The 15,146-nt window shown below is 42.1% G+C and overlaps 2 protein-coding genes and 1 pseudogene across 6 annotated transcripts in view; all 3 read right to left on the bottom strand.

Moving 5' to 3' along the window:
- Positions 1-10,023, bottom strand: part of specc1la (sperm antigen with calponin homology and coiled-coil domains 1-like a) — a 24,291-nt gene extending 14,268 nt beyond the window's left edge. For all 4 annotated transcript variants that reach the window (XM_080432243.1, XM_080432245.1, XM_080432244.1 and 1 more), the window contains exons 1-4: positions 9,864-10,023; positions 2,837-3,005; positions 2,155-2,293; positions 417-2,053 (exon numbers count right to left, since the gene is read on the bottom strand). In XM_080432243.1, coding sequence (XP_080288369.1) covers positions 417-2,053; positions 2,155-2,293; positions 2,837-2,968 — 1,908 coding nt within the window. In that variant the 5' untranslated portion in view covers positions 2,969-3,005; positions 9,864-10,023. The remainder of the gene's footprint in view (positions 1-416; positions 2,054-2,154; positions 2,294-2,836; positions 3,006-9,863) is intronic.
- Positions 2,994-14,682, bottom strand: LOC308089038 (bcl-2-related ovarian killer protein homolog A-like; annotated as a pseudogene). The gene is made up of 3 exons: positions 14,679-14,682; positions 12,503-12,969; positions 2,994-3,005 (listed from the first exon to the last, which is right to left on the bottom strand). The product of its transcript is annotated as a bcl-2-related ovarian killer protein homolog A-like (transcript).
- The window catches only part of LOC308089271 (breakpoint cluster region protein), a 35,579-nt gene continuing 34,096 nt past the window's right edge, over positions 13,664-15,146 (bottom strand). Inside the window, exon 23 of the mRNA XM_080433895.1 lies at positions 13,664-15,146. Coding sequence (XP_080290021.1) covers positions 15,057-15,146 — 90 coding nt within the window. The 3' untranslated portion in view covers positions 13,664-15,056.

The following is a 15,146-nucleotide window of genomic DNA, read 5'->3' as shown; positions in this document are numbered from 1 at the left end:
GAAGAATTGGGATCACTCGTCCAAGTGTTAAATGTTAACAAGCTTAACCACTTTCAATCTGGTGTCAGGATAGAATATCAAGATATAGAGTAACATGATACATTAAATTATAACATCAAAAGGATCATTTTGGAATGCAGAAGGGACTTTATTTTATTATAACAAGAGGATGTCCTAGGAAAAGCCAATAAACTGTTATTGTTCTGTACTTGATTATGGAGACACAGTTCCGCTTCCTTTATAAAACCTCAGTGTTTAGGAGAATACTTCCTTATGCACTTATCCACTGATTTTGACATCTGTAATTGTTTTCTCTGATGTGTCCCTGTATGTTGTTTGACTGATATACTACTTATTAACTAGTATAAAAAAAAGGATAATAAAATTAATGACACCCGGACACTGGCTGAACTAACCTTACTGAGCGTGTCCTGTAGTCTGGTGACATCATTGTGGGTGTGTCCCAGCTCTTCTTGCAGCTTGGCGGCCTTGGCCTCTGCCTCCTCCTTGTCGAGGCGCACTCCCTCCAGCAGCTGGCGGATGTCGTTCTTGTTGCCGGCGTTGTGCATGGAGTAGAGCTCGGCCACCTTCTGCCTCTCCTGGTCCAGGTGAGACCTGCAGCGGCTCAGCTCCGCCTGGTCACTGCTCACGGCGGCTCTGTACTCGTCGAGGGCCGCCTCCATGGCCGCCCGGTCCTGCCTCTCGGAGTCCACGATGCGCTCCATGTGGTGGTTTCTCTCCTTCAGCGCGCAGATCACCTCCTGAGCCTCGGCGTTGTCCTGCTCGGCCATCTTTAGCGTGTTGGAGAGGTGCTGCTGGACTCCTAGAAGCTGCTCCCTCTCGAAGCGGGCGTTGTCGGCCAGGTCCACGTAACGCGTCTCCAGCTCCATGTAGCGGCCGCTCTTGATGTCCTCCTCCAGCGAGTAGGACACGTGGTGCTCGTCCAGCAGGGAGCGGAGGTACTCGATTTGCCTGCCGTACGCCTCGAGCTTGTCGCTCTGCTGGCACAGGGAGTCCATGAGGATGACCTTCTCCTCGCCCAGTCGTTCGTTTTCTCCGTTCAGCTCCTGGGTGATCTGCTGCAGGTCGGCCAACTCCTGTAGGGTAGCCTGGAGCTCTTCTGCGGTGCTATGCTGGTTCTCCTCCATCTGGTGGATGCGCTCCGTCAGACAGGCCACCGACACCTCGCTGTTGTTGCCGCTGCTGCCCCGCCGCGAGCGCTCCCTGCTGGGCGCACTCTCTGACTCGGAGGAGGACGAGGCTCCGGAGGGCGCATCGAGGGCGTCGTCGCTGGACGTGACCGCTTGGTAAACCTCGCTGGATTCGCTGTCAAGGTTGTCCGCCGAGCCTCCGTGTTCCTGGCCGGTCAGCAGGTCCTCCAAAGAACCCGGGGTGGAGCCCTCCACCGAGGATGTCAGGGTGCCCGTGCCTCCTCCGTCACTTTGCCCACTGCCGGCTGCCAGGTCGGGGCTCAAGGAGGGGTAGTTGAACAGCTTGTCCGATGCGTCCAGCCTCTGCTCCAAGGAGAAACCCAGGGCGTTGAGACGGTCCTTCAGCATGCGGTTCTCGCTCTTCAGCAGGTTGAGCTCCTCCCTGATGGCCTGGTTCTGCTCCTGCAGGAGCAGCAGCGTGGACTCTACGTCCGCGGCCGTGATGGCCGACACCTGCAGCTTCTCCTCCTCCACCTCCTCCGTGCCCTCCTCAGGGGGCGCCTCCTCCCCTCCCAGGCCCAGCTGGGCCCTCATGTCCCTCAGTTCGCTGCGGAGGTGCAAGATCTCCACGTCCTTGCACTTAGCCAGACCCAGCAGGTCTTTCACCTTGACCTCCAGAGCCACTTTGTCACTAATTTGGCCATCTGACTTGGACTTGCTCATGCGGCCCTCGGACTCAGCCAGGACCTGGCTGCGAGATCGCTTCCCCGGGGCGGCGTCTCCCGACGCGGCCCCAGACACCGACTGCTTCTTACCGACCGAGGTCTTGGATGTCCGCAAACGGTCTCGGTATGAATTTGTCTCCTTGGACGTTGAGGACGTTGTCCGCTTAGTTACCGTACCTAGCAGGGGTCAGGAAATAAGATGTAATACCATTCTCACAAAAAAGCAACAGAACAAAGATTTAAAAAAAACACGTTGAGATGTGAATAAATAGAGATACCTGATGTAGTCTTTGGTCTGCTTTCTGTGTTAGTAGTACTGGCCCCGGTGGAGGCTGTCCTCTTGGTCTTAGTGACAGCATTACTAGGGGCAGGGTTCCCTCCAGCCATGGCTGCTAACAGATCGTCATTGCTTTTGACCTGAAAACACCACAAAAGCAAATCATTAGAGACAAATGACATGAAGGTGTTAAAAAAGTGACACGTAAGTATATATATATATGCTAATAACAGTAAGTAAGTAATAATAACAGTAAATGACAGTAATGAAGTACATCAGTGGTTCTCAACCTGTGGGTCGGGACCCCCAGGGGGTCCCCACATGATTTGGGGAGGGTCCCCAGATGACAGTAAAGTGACAATTTAAGTACTTTTAAGATCTTTTTAATACTTGAAAAAATACTTGTTAAATTGTCAAATTATATAGAAAAGAGGCCAAAAATATTTAAATAGCCGATCTACAAGCTCACAACGCCTCGCATTGCGAGGCGTTGCGAGCTTGTAGATCTGCTATTTTCACAATATTTGTCTGTGAAACCGAGTCAAACTAAATTGAATGCCTCAACTCCTACATTCCAAGTGCTTATCAGGGTGGGGGTCCCCAGTTCAAATAGGATTATTTTGGGGGGGGTCACGGCCTGAAAAGGTTGAGAACCACTGAAGTACATTAGGTAAAAACTTTACCTTAGACAGAGGAGCTGAGGTGGTGGTCCTGCCTGAAGACTTCCCAGTGCCTGACGTAGCCGAGACCTCTGTCTTTCCTCCTCGCTCTCCACCCGGAGCTTTACTCACCGCTGGCCGCGCTGTCTTCTTCATACTGGGAGCTCTGTGGTCGATGCATTTACAACTGAATCTGCACACAGGGAGGGAGGGCGAGAGGGAGAGGAAAAAGGTAGCAAGTGTCAGTGCACCGACTGATACCTCCAGTTTTCCATGGAAGAGGAATTCTTTCCACAAGTGTCCATTTCCATAACATTATAAAACACTAAGAGTGAAAGAAGGAAAAAAAACTGTAATCGTCGTTTAATGGGGGTCACGTGCTTCACCCTGGACTGACGAGAACCTGACTTGTTGCCATGACAGCAGGGAAAGTGATTTGTGACAAGACTGGAGAGAAAGACTAAGCGCTTTAGCACAAACTTGCATGTCTTGGCATTGTTATTTTGCACTAAGGCCCTGAAGAGGAAAAAAAGTTAGCTAGAGTGTTTTATTGCTCAACTACTAACTTTGAGGCATCTTGTTGTGTTCTTAGTAGAAGCCATTTGTTTTGGTATGGTAGTAAATATAATCGCAATGCAAACTGTCACCAGTACGCTTGAATCAGACCCCAATGTCAGCCAGAAATAGACACTCAAGAAGCCTTGTAGTAATTCAATTGGAACAAAAAACGTTTCACAAACTGAAAACGTTTAACTCATCGTCTCATCCATAGAAACATTTCAAAGCTAAAATTATGGATTGGGGATGGCCCTCAGTTAGCCACCATAACATCAGAAAGGCCATGTCAGTCTTACCTGACCTAAGCTGGAGAAGAACAACTGCCAAAAGTGTCTAACCGGAAGTACCGGAAGTACAGGGCAACAGGAAGTTCCAGTAGGCAAGCCCTGTACTTCCAGTTAGACACTTTCGGAAGTAGTTCTACTCCAGGGTTTATCTTCTTGCGAGATGTTGTAGATGAAACTGGGAACAAGGTTATGTTTTATCTGACCAACTGTACTACTGTGGGTTTCTTATGCTATTGTTATGAACTTCTTTTAAGTTTCTGAGTCATGTCATTGTTTTCTTTCTGCTAATCTTTGAGGCTCAGCAGTAGTGAAAACTTACACAAGGCATAATGACAGAGGAGTTGGTAGCATACACACTCCCACCTGGGGCAGCACAGTACAACCACAGTCTTGGAATTGCAGCTCACTGACCAGCTCCATTGAAATAGGAGGTGGTTAAATACTTTAACCACTTAAGCCCTTTATGTGCAACGAATAGCAAAAATTGCCGACCTACAAACTCACGCCGCATTGCATCGAAAGGCGTTGTGAGCTTGTAGATCTGCTATTTTTGAACATTAAAAGAAAAGTTTTATTAAAAATGTTTTTGCCTTAATGTCATGCCAGGTTGAAAGTGGTTAACCACATTATTAACCCAGGCGTCCCTATTTTGAGGGAAGAATGTGCCTCATTCTCTTCCTCTGTCCAAGCTTTTCTAAGATTTACACACTGAGTGATGACCATATGCTCTCGAGTTCACGTTGTACGTCACACGGCTCATAGTGGAATATTACTGCACATGTTGTACATCCAATTCTAACTGCCTGTGAAAATATTTTCTCTAGCATCTTTCCTCAGGCTCACGAGGAGGAAACAGCACCTAATGTGTTTCAGATGGCAAGGTTCTGCTGTGCACTGCAGCCCCGAGGCTTCTATGGTGAGGAGGGACTTGTTTATTTAGACGCCCCACTGAAATATGCCTACAGTGCTAGTCTTTCAATGCAGTAATAGCCTAAATGAAGCATGTTAAAAATGTGCAACAGCAGCATTGCAATTGCTGACAACATGATGTATATAGTATTACCTAAATTAGCTCGAAGGTGTTCTATAATAAAGTAAACCCACAGAAACTTTAATGAAAAATGTATAAATGGCCTGAATAAGAAAATGTGTGACCAGCTCAGTGGCCTTGGGGTTAGAGTGTCCGCCCTGAGGTTGGGAGGTCAGGGTGTCATGTCCGGGCCAGGGGTGAACTTGTACAGTACATCATGGCTGGGCTGGGGGATGTACTTGTACATCAAGCCATCTCACGGTAAAGAAACATAGGTTCAACATAGATACATAGGCTCCTGCCCTATGGGCCACATAGCTCGGAAAGGCTTACTGAATAAAAATGTCCTTCTTTGCTCCATCCACCAAAATTAAAGTAGGCTATTTGGTATTGGACTATAATGGCTAGTCTGGCGTAGCACGATAATCAGAGATCTCCGCCAAGCAAAACATCTGGGGAAGGATCTATATCAAATATAGGGTTCTGCAATGCAAAAACCTTAGGGCGGTCCTTCATATTGGGACGTTATCAGGATAGGTTTTCAAAGTAGTGGGTGTAGGTTTGTTAGCGGCTGTTCCCAGCATTGTTCTATCTAGCCCCTGTAGTGAGGTTCAAAGCGCAAGCAAATCAGTCAGCTCCATATATGGGCACAAAAGGGGGCATGCCCATATATGGGCATATACTGATGACATCAGGGATCTCCATATATGGGCATAAAGGGGACAAGGACTGACAGAACCAGACAGATACAGAGATCTCCATATATGGGCATAAAAGGGACAAGGACTGACAGAATCAGACAGTTACAGAGATCTCCATATATGGGCATATCAGTTAGATTGGAGGTGCGACGTAGGTGTGAGGGCCGCACAGCGGCCTGAACCTCTACTTACTTAATAACCCTCACATCATTAGCTTAGTTCATGTCACCACTCAATTGCATATTATATAAGAAAGGCCAAAAACAAAATGAAAGACCAGTATGTAAAATTACCTAAATGAAATGCAGTGCTATAGCCTAGGCTATGTACTTTGCTGACGGCATGTCCCTCCATATGTGTTTGAGCATGCATGCACTCACTCCTAAAACATATGTTTAAATTGTGTGGGGCGTGTTGCCAGGTGCTGACATCAACACATGGCCTCAGTCCAGCTTTCAGAACAGCTGAATGTAGGACAAAGCAAAGCAGATCTCTCTAACACAGCACAGTTAGCTAGGGGGCAAGCCTTTTCATTGGCTCTAAATAGGCATGGGAGAGTCTAGGGACCAGTAATGTGAACAAGAAGATAGAGACCAGCTTTACAGTCTGTATTCCTCTCCTCAAAAACTTTATATCTATCTATCTATATTGCGTCATTTTGAACCCTAGCATCCCTATTCTGGGGCAAACATTTGAAAATAGCAGAATGACTGACAAGCTCACAACGTAACGTGATGCATTGTGAGCTTGTAGATCTGCTATGTTTGGTGAAGAGATTTGGTGTGGAAGGAAAGAAGGAGTGGCCCGCCGCCTACTATAGGCCCCTGGGGGACTCCGGTGGTCAATGAAGTTTACACTGTGTAGGGCTTAAGTGGCTAAAGCCTTAAAAGGGCGACGTTGCAGATTTTTAACATGAACAAACAGGCACAATAGTTCCCAATGTGTTCTGTGTGTTGACAGCTTGCTCTCAAAAGCAAAATCTCCACTAGCCTTCAAGTTTTGATGCGTTTTATATAGGCTGGCTAGATTTTTTTAGACACATAGAACACATTGGGAAGTGTTATGTCTAATTTCCACATCCTCCACATAATTGGATTCAGGTAAAAAATCTGAAAAGTTGTCTTTTAAGAAGCTAATGGCGAATCACTGTTTAGGGGTGACAGTGACGTCACTTTTAAATGTAACTGTAAAAAATAAATGTTCTATGTTTAGTAACTCAATACCAGTTAATAAATCTGAATCCAATAATCCCTGACACTATCTTTGATCATTGCACCATTGTACGCAACTGCAGTAACCACACTAGCAGGCCGATGTCTACCTTGGTAGTTTTTAAATCAAGATATCAAGACATTGCTGTACGCACTGGGGGAGGGGGTGAAAAACACGCAAACACCAGCTAAACGTGACTAAACTTTGTGTAATCTCAACCCAACCAGGGTACTGTACTGCACATGCTCTGGAGCCAACGCCACTTGTCCTGCTTCAAATCAAAGCTGCACAGTGTGTGATTTCAATGTTAATGAATGCGGTGGATGTGATCCAATACTGACCACAATGGGAACAAGTGTGCAGAGTGTTCCTCCACTGTCAAGTGAAGAAAAGGCATAAGCGCAAGAAAGAGACAAGGCGAAGAAAAAGCCTAGTTAGGCCTGGGAAGAGACCAGGTGGGGGTTGGGTTAAGGGTCTACTCATAAATGCCCCTTCCTGTAGCTCATTCAGTACTCTTTAACTGCAGGGAGGCACTTCCTTGACATAACATCAGCTTCCCCTGGCATTCCCAATCTCCACAAAAAAAAAGAGAAAAAAATAACAGCCTAAATGTGTGCAGAGGGACAAGAAGGCACCAGTATGTTTGGGACAGTGTCTACACATTAAGTTGTATTTGATAAAAGAAGCCGGTGAGCGCCAAAACACGAGCCTGCCCAGGAGCAACGCTACTCAACACATCTTTTATACTGTCTTCACTCACAAACCGCTGTGTTAAAAGCTAATAGCCACAACCAACAAGAAACCCCAGCCATAGTATCACAGTCACCTGATCTGATTCTGATCTTAAATGGATGCATTTAGGCTTACACATATTTTAGCCGTTGACATTATTAAACAAAGGATGTGATCTTTTCAGACGTAAAGGGGGTCACGGTGGCCTGCAGCCCTGCCAGCACCAATCAAAACAAAAACAGATGGGCTGCAAAATGTTGGTAATCGTCAGCCATGAGTAGACTCCTTTTAGCAAGTAAGTTATTTGAGGAATGTTCCACATTCAAGAGTTTCAACTCTGACTTCAGTCAGACTCAGTGGGTTTAAGTAAACGTTAGAGTACGCTTAATAAGCTTCATTCATCCACAACATAATACATATGTGCTAAATCTGACACTGTTGTTAATTAAATTAATACTGAGCACACAGGTAATATAGAATACTGTATTTACATAGTCATCTTATTTGGCTTATATTTCAAAATGTAAATGAAAATAGTATTTCTTTCTTTCTTTCTTTCTTTCCTTCCTCCCATTTGTTTCCTTCTCACATTTAGACAAAAGTTTCCAAGAGGTGGAGATTTATCACCCTGGAATATTTTTCCAAAAGCTATCCCAAAGATGAGACAGAGACAAGAAGGAGTGTTGCATAAGTCACATTCCCCAGACATCAAGTTGAAGAACGGCCTTTCAAAGTTTGCTGTTTTTACAACTATTCCAGGAAAGGTTTGGGGTAAAAAAAAAGAAAGAATACCTAAATGTGTCTCTGAGACAGAAAGGATAAAGAGAGGCAGAGAGAGAGAGAGAGAGAGAGAGAGAGAGAGAGAGAGAGAGAGAGAGAGAGAGAGAGAGAATATATATAATAATTAAAAGCATATTTATTTGTGCCAATTTTGTCATCAAATTAATTTAGTATGATTATTGTAGTTGGAATAAAGAATGCCATTTGTAACTTTAATACAATGTTGATTTTCCTGTAGAGGGACTGGCTGGCTTTTGGCAACACCTACATTAACAGCATCACTGCTGATGATAGTAGTTTCAATGACGTGCAACATTGCACGCACACACAAGACCAGGCAAAACTACTATATTTAGCGACAAACTCTCAAGTTAGCTTGATAGTTAGACATTATTGGCCATCTGAACAAATAACGTGTGGTTTATTTAACCTTAGCTAACTAGTTAGCAGCACTTACTATCAAGTACACTAAAGGTTGCAGTGATTTCACTTCCATGTTGGCTATTGTACATTCAAAATAAAAGCATGTGAATACTTTTCCACGACAGCATACATTTACAGCACAGCATAACTATGAAGGCTCCCAGGGGAGTTTGAAGTTTGAACCTAGAATCAAAACACTTAAGAGACTCAGGGAATAATTTTCCTATGGAAGAGGAAGAGGCACACATATTTATCTTTATAGAGCTTATATGCAGCCAAACCAAAACAGACTGGCATACTATTATTTCACATTATTACAACACTGCTATTTTCCAACACAATCACATGAATGCAAGGGGACTCAACAACCCCTCATGCTGTATTAAACCACAATGGAACAAATTTGCAGGATAGGAAGAAAAGCCAATGCTGAGGCTAGCAGGACATTTTTGTGGGGCAAAAATCCAACCACAAATCTATGTTTGGAATGTGATGTTTTTAGTAATATTTGTTTGTAGAGATGCTTAAAAAAGACACAATACATCGTAAATCCCAAATTGAAATTACACATCTCTATCTACAACAAATACATACATCTCTGAAACAAGGTTAAAATATTATAGTATTAGTTTATTAACTAATCTGAGCAAAAATGACAGCCAACAACCATGACACTGCCCATTTTCTATTGTATCACATCCCATATATTAATCAATTACAATTGTATAAACCTATGTAAGGTTTCTTACCTCACCAGGGCACAAACACATGTCATCTTTCCTAGGAAAGATCTAGAATACTATGCATATGTACATCTATATTCTGTTGTGAAAACCAAATAAATAATAATAAACAAAACCAAATAAAAATCGTAAAATCAGAGCTGACCTCAAAATTCCTCCGAGGTGGAAAGACTGGTGAAGCGAGGTTACCTCAAAATAAAGTCGCTTTCCAACACGACTTTTATTGTGAAAAGCCCATAATGTGAGATGAGTGCGATGCCCTCCTGCTGCTTCTTGACAGTCGTTGCTAAAGAGTGTGTTATTAAGCTCATATAAAGTCGTTAAAACAAAGCACTAACGTACTGTGTACAATGCCAATCTAACCTGTCCTTAGACTGGCTGTGTGTACGTGTTCCTTTCAGTTTCCTTTTCAGTTGAAGTCAGAACTAACTAAAGCAGGGCAAAAACTAACGTTGATTTGCTAATGCTAATGTTAGCCGACAATGCTACGTTTAGCCTAGCCTAGTAAAGAAAGACAGACAGACAACGCTCAATCAATTAGAGATGAAAGATGAACCGATAGCAAACAAGGTCAGCGTACTGTACCTGGTTGATTCTATTTTCCCAAGTTTGACGAGACGATGGAGATGCGACACAGATTCATCTGTGTTGGTGGTGACGGCAGAGAAACCCAACGGCTCGCCTAGTGTTTAATCCCACAACTTCATCGGCAGCAGCAGCTTGGGGTTCCAACCGTCTCTTGGCAGCAGCATTACATACAGAGGCTGATTCTCTCTGCCTCTTCAGGCTGGTTGCATCATGACCTCATCCTGAGAGGAACAGCATCACCTAGTAGTATCATCATCATCATGAGCATCAGCAATATGATGCCCCACGTAATGTGGCAGTGGTGTAAAATAACTAAGTACATTTACTCAAGTATAATAATAATAATAATAATAATAATAATAATAATAATAATAATACAACTTTATTTATATAGCACCTTTCATGACATGAATGCAGCTCAAAGTGCTTTACAGAGCAAATAAATAAATAAAGCAAGTGCTTTACGGAAAAAACTATAATAATTTAACAATAAAGCAAAAAAGAAGAGCAAAAGCTAAAACAACATTAAAATAATTAAAAATAATGGCATTAAAATAATGGCAAAAAGTACAATTTTGAGGTATTTTTTACTTTACCTGAGTATTTCCAAGTTTCACTATCTGAGAGGCAAATATTGTACTTTTACTCCACTACAATTATTTGAAAACTTTAGTTACGATTTACTTTGTAGATTTTGATTATTATTACAAAACATACATTACCCACTGAATTCAGCCCTATATACATTTCGACCATTTGAAAATAGCCGATCTACAAGCTCACAACACGTTGTGAGCTTGTAGATCGGCTATACATTTTTAGATACATTTTAGGACAGGTTAGATTGGCATTGTACACAGTACGTTAGTGCTTTGTTTTAACGACTTTATATGAGCTTAATAACACACTCTTTATTAGATCGGCTATACATTTATACATTTGAAAACTTGTGAAATGGGACATTCTGCATAATGAGTACTTAATACTTTTGGTACTTTAAGTAGCCTACATTTTGAATTCCGGACTTTTACCTGTAACTTCTACACTTGTAAATGTAGAAGTATTTCTACATTGCAGAATTGATACTTTTACTTAAGTAAAAAATATGAGTACTATTTCCACCACTGCACTGTGGTGTATACCTTTTTATTCCCTTAAAGTTAAAGTAGCTGAAATACTAGTAGTAAAAGTCATGTAGCCTATTAAACATTTGACTTGAGTAAAAGTATAAAAAATATTGGCATCAAAATATAGGCTACTTCTCAAAGTTAAAATGTGGAAGTCCTCATGTAGAATGGCTCATTTCATATACTGGGATTGTATTTAAGCATGTCATTAATTTAGCAGGTGGTGGTAAATAAATGTGGTGGTGATTTTTATTAGTAATCTGCAGTAGTAGCCAAAGCTTCCAAATAATTGTAGTGGAGTAAAACGTACTATATTTGCCTCTGAGATGTTGGCTGGTGCTAAGTAGGGGTATAAGTAGTGGATGACTAGTGGATTAGAAGTTAAAGGAGTAGTTCACCCAAAACGAATCATATTTTCTATCAATTACACACCCCATGAAGCCTTGAATTCATGGAGATTTTTTGTCGCATTCCTGAGCCAATAATTTGATGACCGGGTGATCGGTCAATAGGAGACTCTTTGAAATTCTTTGATTCTCCTTGCCGGTTATCAAATTATTGGCTTAAGAATGCGACAAATAAAAATGAATTCAAGGCTTCATGGGGTGTGTAATTGTTAGAAAATAAGTAATTTTTTGGGTGAACTACTCCTTTAAGTACTAACCAATCTGGGAACCCAAAAAAAAGAATAAGAAGAAGAATCTGTCTTGAGAGATATAGATTCTAATGGCTAATGGCTAATGGCGAACAGTGATTTGCCATTAGCTATTTGTGTCTTATTATGTTTTGAGCTCTTTCTGAACTTGTCATTGATGTTGTTCTATTCTCCTGATTGGAAAGCACTTTGGATCAACTCCTGTTGTTTTTAAGCGTGCTATACAAATAAAGGTGACTTGACTTGACAAGGGGATTCAGCTACAGTAGAGTTTTTAATCCCCATCAGTATTCCCATCATTCTATTTTTCTACTAACAGTTTTCTATTTATATCACAAACATACATTTCAAATATTCTTATTGGTTATTGAGAGTTATTGTTCAGTTAATGATTGTGGTGTATAGCCTACTAGTGTAGTGACACACCCTTATTGCAACATGTCTTTGGAAACCTAATTACACACCATGAAACACACCGTTTTCCATTTTTTTGGCCACCAGGTGGCAAGATTGATTAATTAAGCAATTTTATAGTCAACAACTATGTCCAGCTCCTTTTTCACCTGGCCCTCCAAGTCTGCCATTTCTCCAAAGCATGCTAAAAGCACTCTGCCAAGAACAATAAGAATAGATAAACACATTTCTTTGTAAACTGTAAACCTACACAAATATCTACATCTCCCAACAGCCTGCTTTAAAAGATTTCCTTTACAGAGAGGATCAACATAGTTCATCTTATATGTTGTATAACATATAATTGAAACAGCTGTCGTAAGGTCTATTGCATCAAGGAGATGACCCAAAATGTATACTTTGTTAATGGGTATATCCCCTTGCAGTGTGTGAATACTTACCCATCCACCCTTATCTCGTGTGTCAGGGCAGATCTCCCTCTCCATGTAGGTTCCCAAGCACTCCTTCAGCTGGGGCAGGACCCTCACCATGCCTCTCTCATGGCAGTGCATGGCCATCTGGCCAGCCAGCACATACACCGACAACACTGTGCCTTTAGGCAATGTCCCTGCGACGGCCTCCAGGGGTGGCAGGAGAGAAATGCTCATCTAGGATGGATATGAGCATGGAGCAGGCTGTGTTCTTCTCAGTCCCGTCCTGGAAGGAAGACCTGAGGCCAGCGCCTGAAGAAGATGGGGAAACGGATGAGGAGCTCGTCCCCGGCATGGCGCAGGGCAGCAGTACAAGCTGTGAGGGCAAGGCCCGTGGAGCTGTTTGGCCCTCCAGTAATCATAGTCAATGTAGTCATATGCCATGAGGTGGACCACTCTCCCCAGTGGGTCGGAGCTGTTTAGGCCGAGTTTGGCCTCTGAGGCTGACACATAGCCTCTCTTCTTTACTCACTCCTTTCTCCTTCTCCACTAATCACCAAGCTGTGACTGCCATTATGTGCTGATGCCATTCATGGATGGCAGTTCCTTGGCCACGGAGCACATTCATTCTGTCAGTCCCATTGTCCTCTCACAATGGCTCAGATATACTGTTACCTGAAATTTCAACCAGAAGAAAACAGGAAAAATGTTTTTCTGGTGACTCGACTTGACATTTCTTTCCACTATCAAAATTAGGTTACATTTGCAGACTTATTTCCTTCAGAATTTACTCATTTTGTCATGTTAGATACCACTGGTGGAGGTTTGATCAGATTGACAGTATTAATAGTTGTGTAATACAGTGAACACAGTGTAATAAAACTAGGTACATCTGTAAATAGGCAGGGTCGCCCAGAATTAATAACCTAAGACAAAAATTTGGGAACCAATTACCTTTTATATATACAAGACCAGCAAGCTTGCACTTTTGGGAAACTCCAAAGAACCTCTTTTGACTTGGGGATTAAATAAACATTCAAATATATTTTTAATAACTTTTATTGGGTTTATTTTGGTTTGTACACTGAAATAGAACACAGACTGTTTGATAAACACATTACCCAAGAGTTGGCTAAAAATCCCCATATATTGTTTATTTAACAACTGACAGAGGAAGCAGCACAAGATTCATGTAATCAACATTTTTATTTACATAAATCATACATCATTTGGTAGTGCTATTCTTGTATTAAGGAATCACAAGGAATTATTAAATGTACATGAATCACAAGCATTTTGGGTCATGGGAGTGTGCTATAAAGTGGCTGAATATTTGTTTGGACAGTTTTTGTTTTGTTTTGTTTTTCTGTTGGGGAAAAACAACAGGTCACTGCTCTAAGCAAGCACACATCTTCACTGAGCTTTGAGCATTTTCATAGCAATAATAGGCAATGATAGGCTACAAGCAGTGTAGGCCTATTAACTCTTGATATCCCAGGACACTTTGCAATGCTTTGCAAATCTGTGCTAAAACAGTGCTAACAGAGAACATTTTGTAACATTAAATAAGCAGCCTACTATGTCCAGATGCTTTCGTTTATGTGACAGCAGACTGGTTTTGCCCTATCATGGTAAAACCCCAACCCCCAAAGGAATGGAGTAAGCAATAAAAAATATTTGGTTTTGTCCAAATAAACCAAGGACAACAATAACTGAAATAAAAGTGACATAAGGACGCAGAAGACAACTACAAAGCAATGCACAGCACAGAATACATTCCATGTGAGTAAGGATTAGATCTGGCTGGATAGCCTCTCTGGGCATCATGATTGCTAATTCTTCTGAAATACCCCCTCCCAAAATGCAAACACACACGCAAGCACACACGCACGCACACACGCGCACGTCCTATTTGGTTGCACACCACCAGAAGGGCCTGTGAGATGAGTAGGGCAATATACATATTGTATAACAGAAAAAGAAAAAAATGAACTTCAAATGTCAGGTCAACATGCCTGCATGTTGTGTGTCTGTCTCATACATTAAGTTTTGTACAAAATTAAGTGTTGTAAACATAATGAAAATGTTCCTATTGGTTATCAGCAGGGAAACATTGGCACAGGTACATTTTTTTTAACAAACTCAAAAGTTTCTGGGTGGAAATGAACATATATATAGAGAAATATCTACCCTTCCATTCACTCACCCATCCATTCAGAATACAAAGCAAAGATGCTCAATAACAGCATGGAATGGGGAAAATATTAAAATAAATTGTTCTAATTTAAAACAAGTTGTAAATTACATACGAAACAAAACAAGGAATGATGTGTATTGATTATACATATGTTGTGTTTTTGCGAGACAGCAGATAAGTAAACATACACCAATGCACATCAACACTGGTTGTGGTGTAGCTGTTTTCCAGTTAACAATGTGTGGCTGGCTCCACCTGGTGGCTGAACTGAGAAGCATCTTCAGTAATCCAAACAATTATGCTCAGTAGCCTTCAGCATTCATTCAGCAGCAGGGATTCTAGTTCTGAACTGGAAGTTCACCCTTTCTTAACAATTCCATGTTTGTGCTATACTTCAGTAGAGAAGAGAAGGCTCTGACGTTTGCTGTCAGGTGTTGGAATGCTCTCAAGTTGAAGGAAATACAGTAGGACTTGTAC

This window comes from Gymnoscopelus braueri (assembly GCF_963280865.1).
Source record: "Gymnoscopelus braueri genome assembly, chromosome: 7".
Taxonomy (NCBI): domain Eukaryota; kingdom Metazoa; phylum Chordata; class Actinopteri; order Myctophiformes; family Myctophidae; genus Gymnoscopelus; species Gymnoscopelus braueri.
The sequence above is the reverse complement of the archived record's forward strand: the minus strand, read 5'-3'. Positions and strand labels throughout refer to the sequence as shown.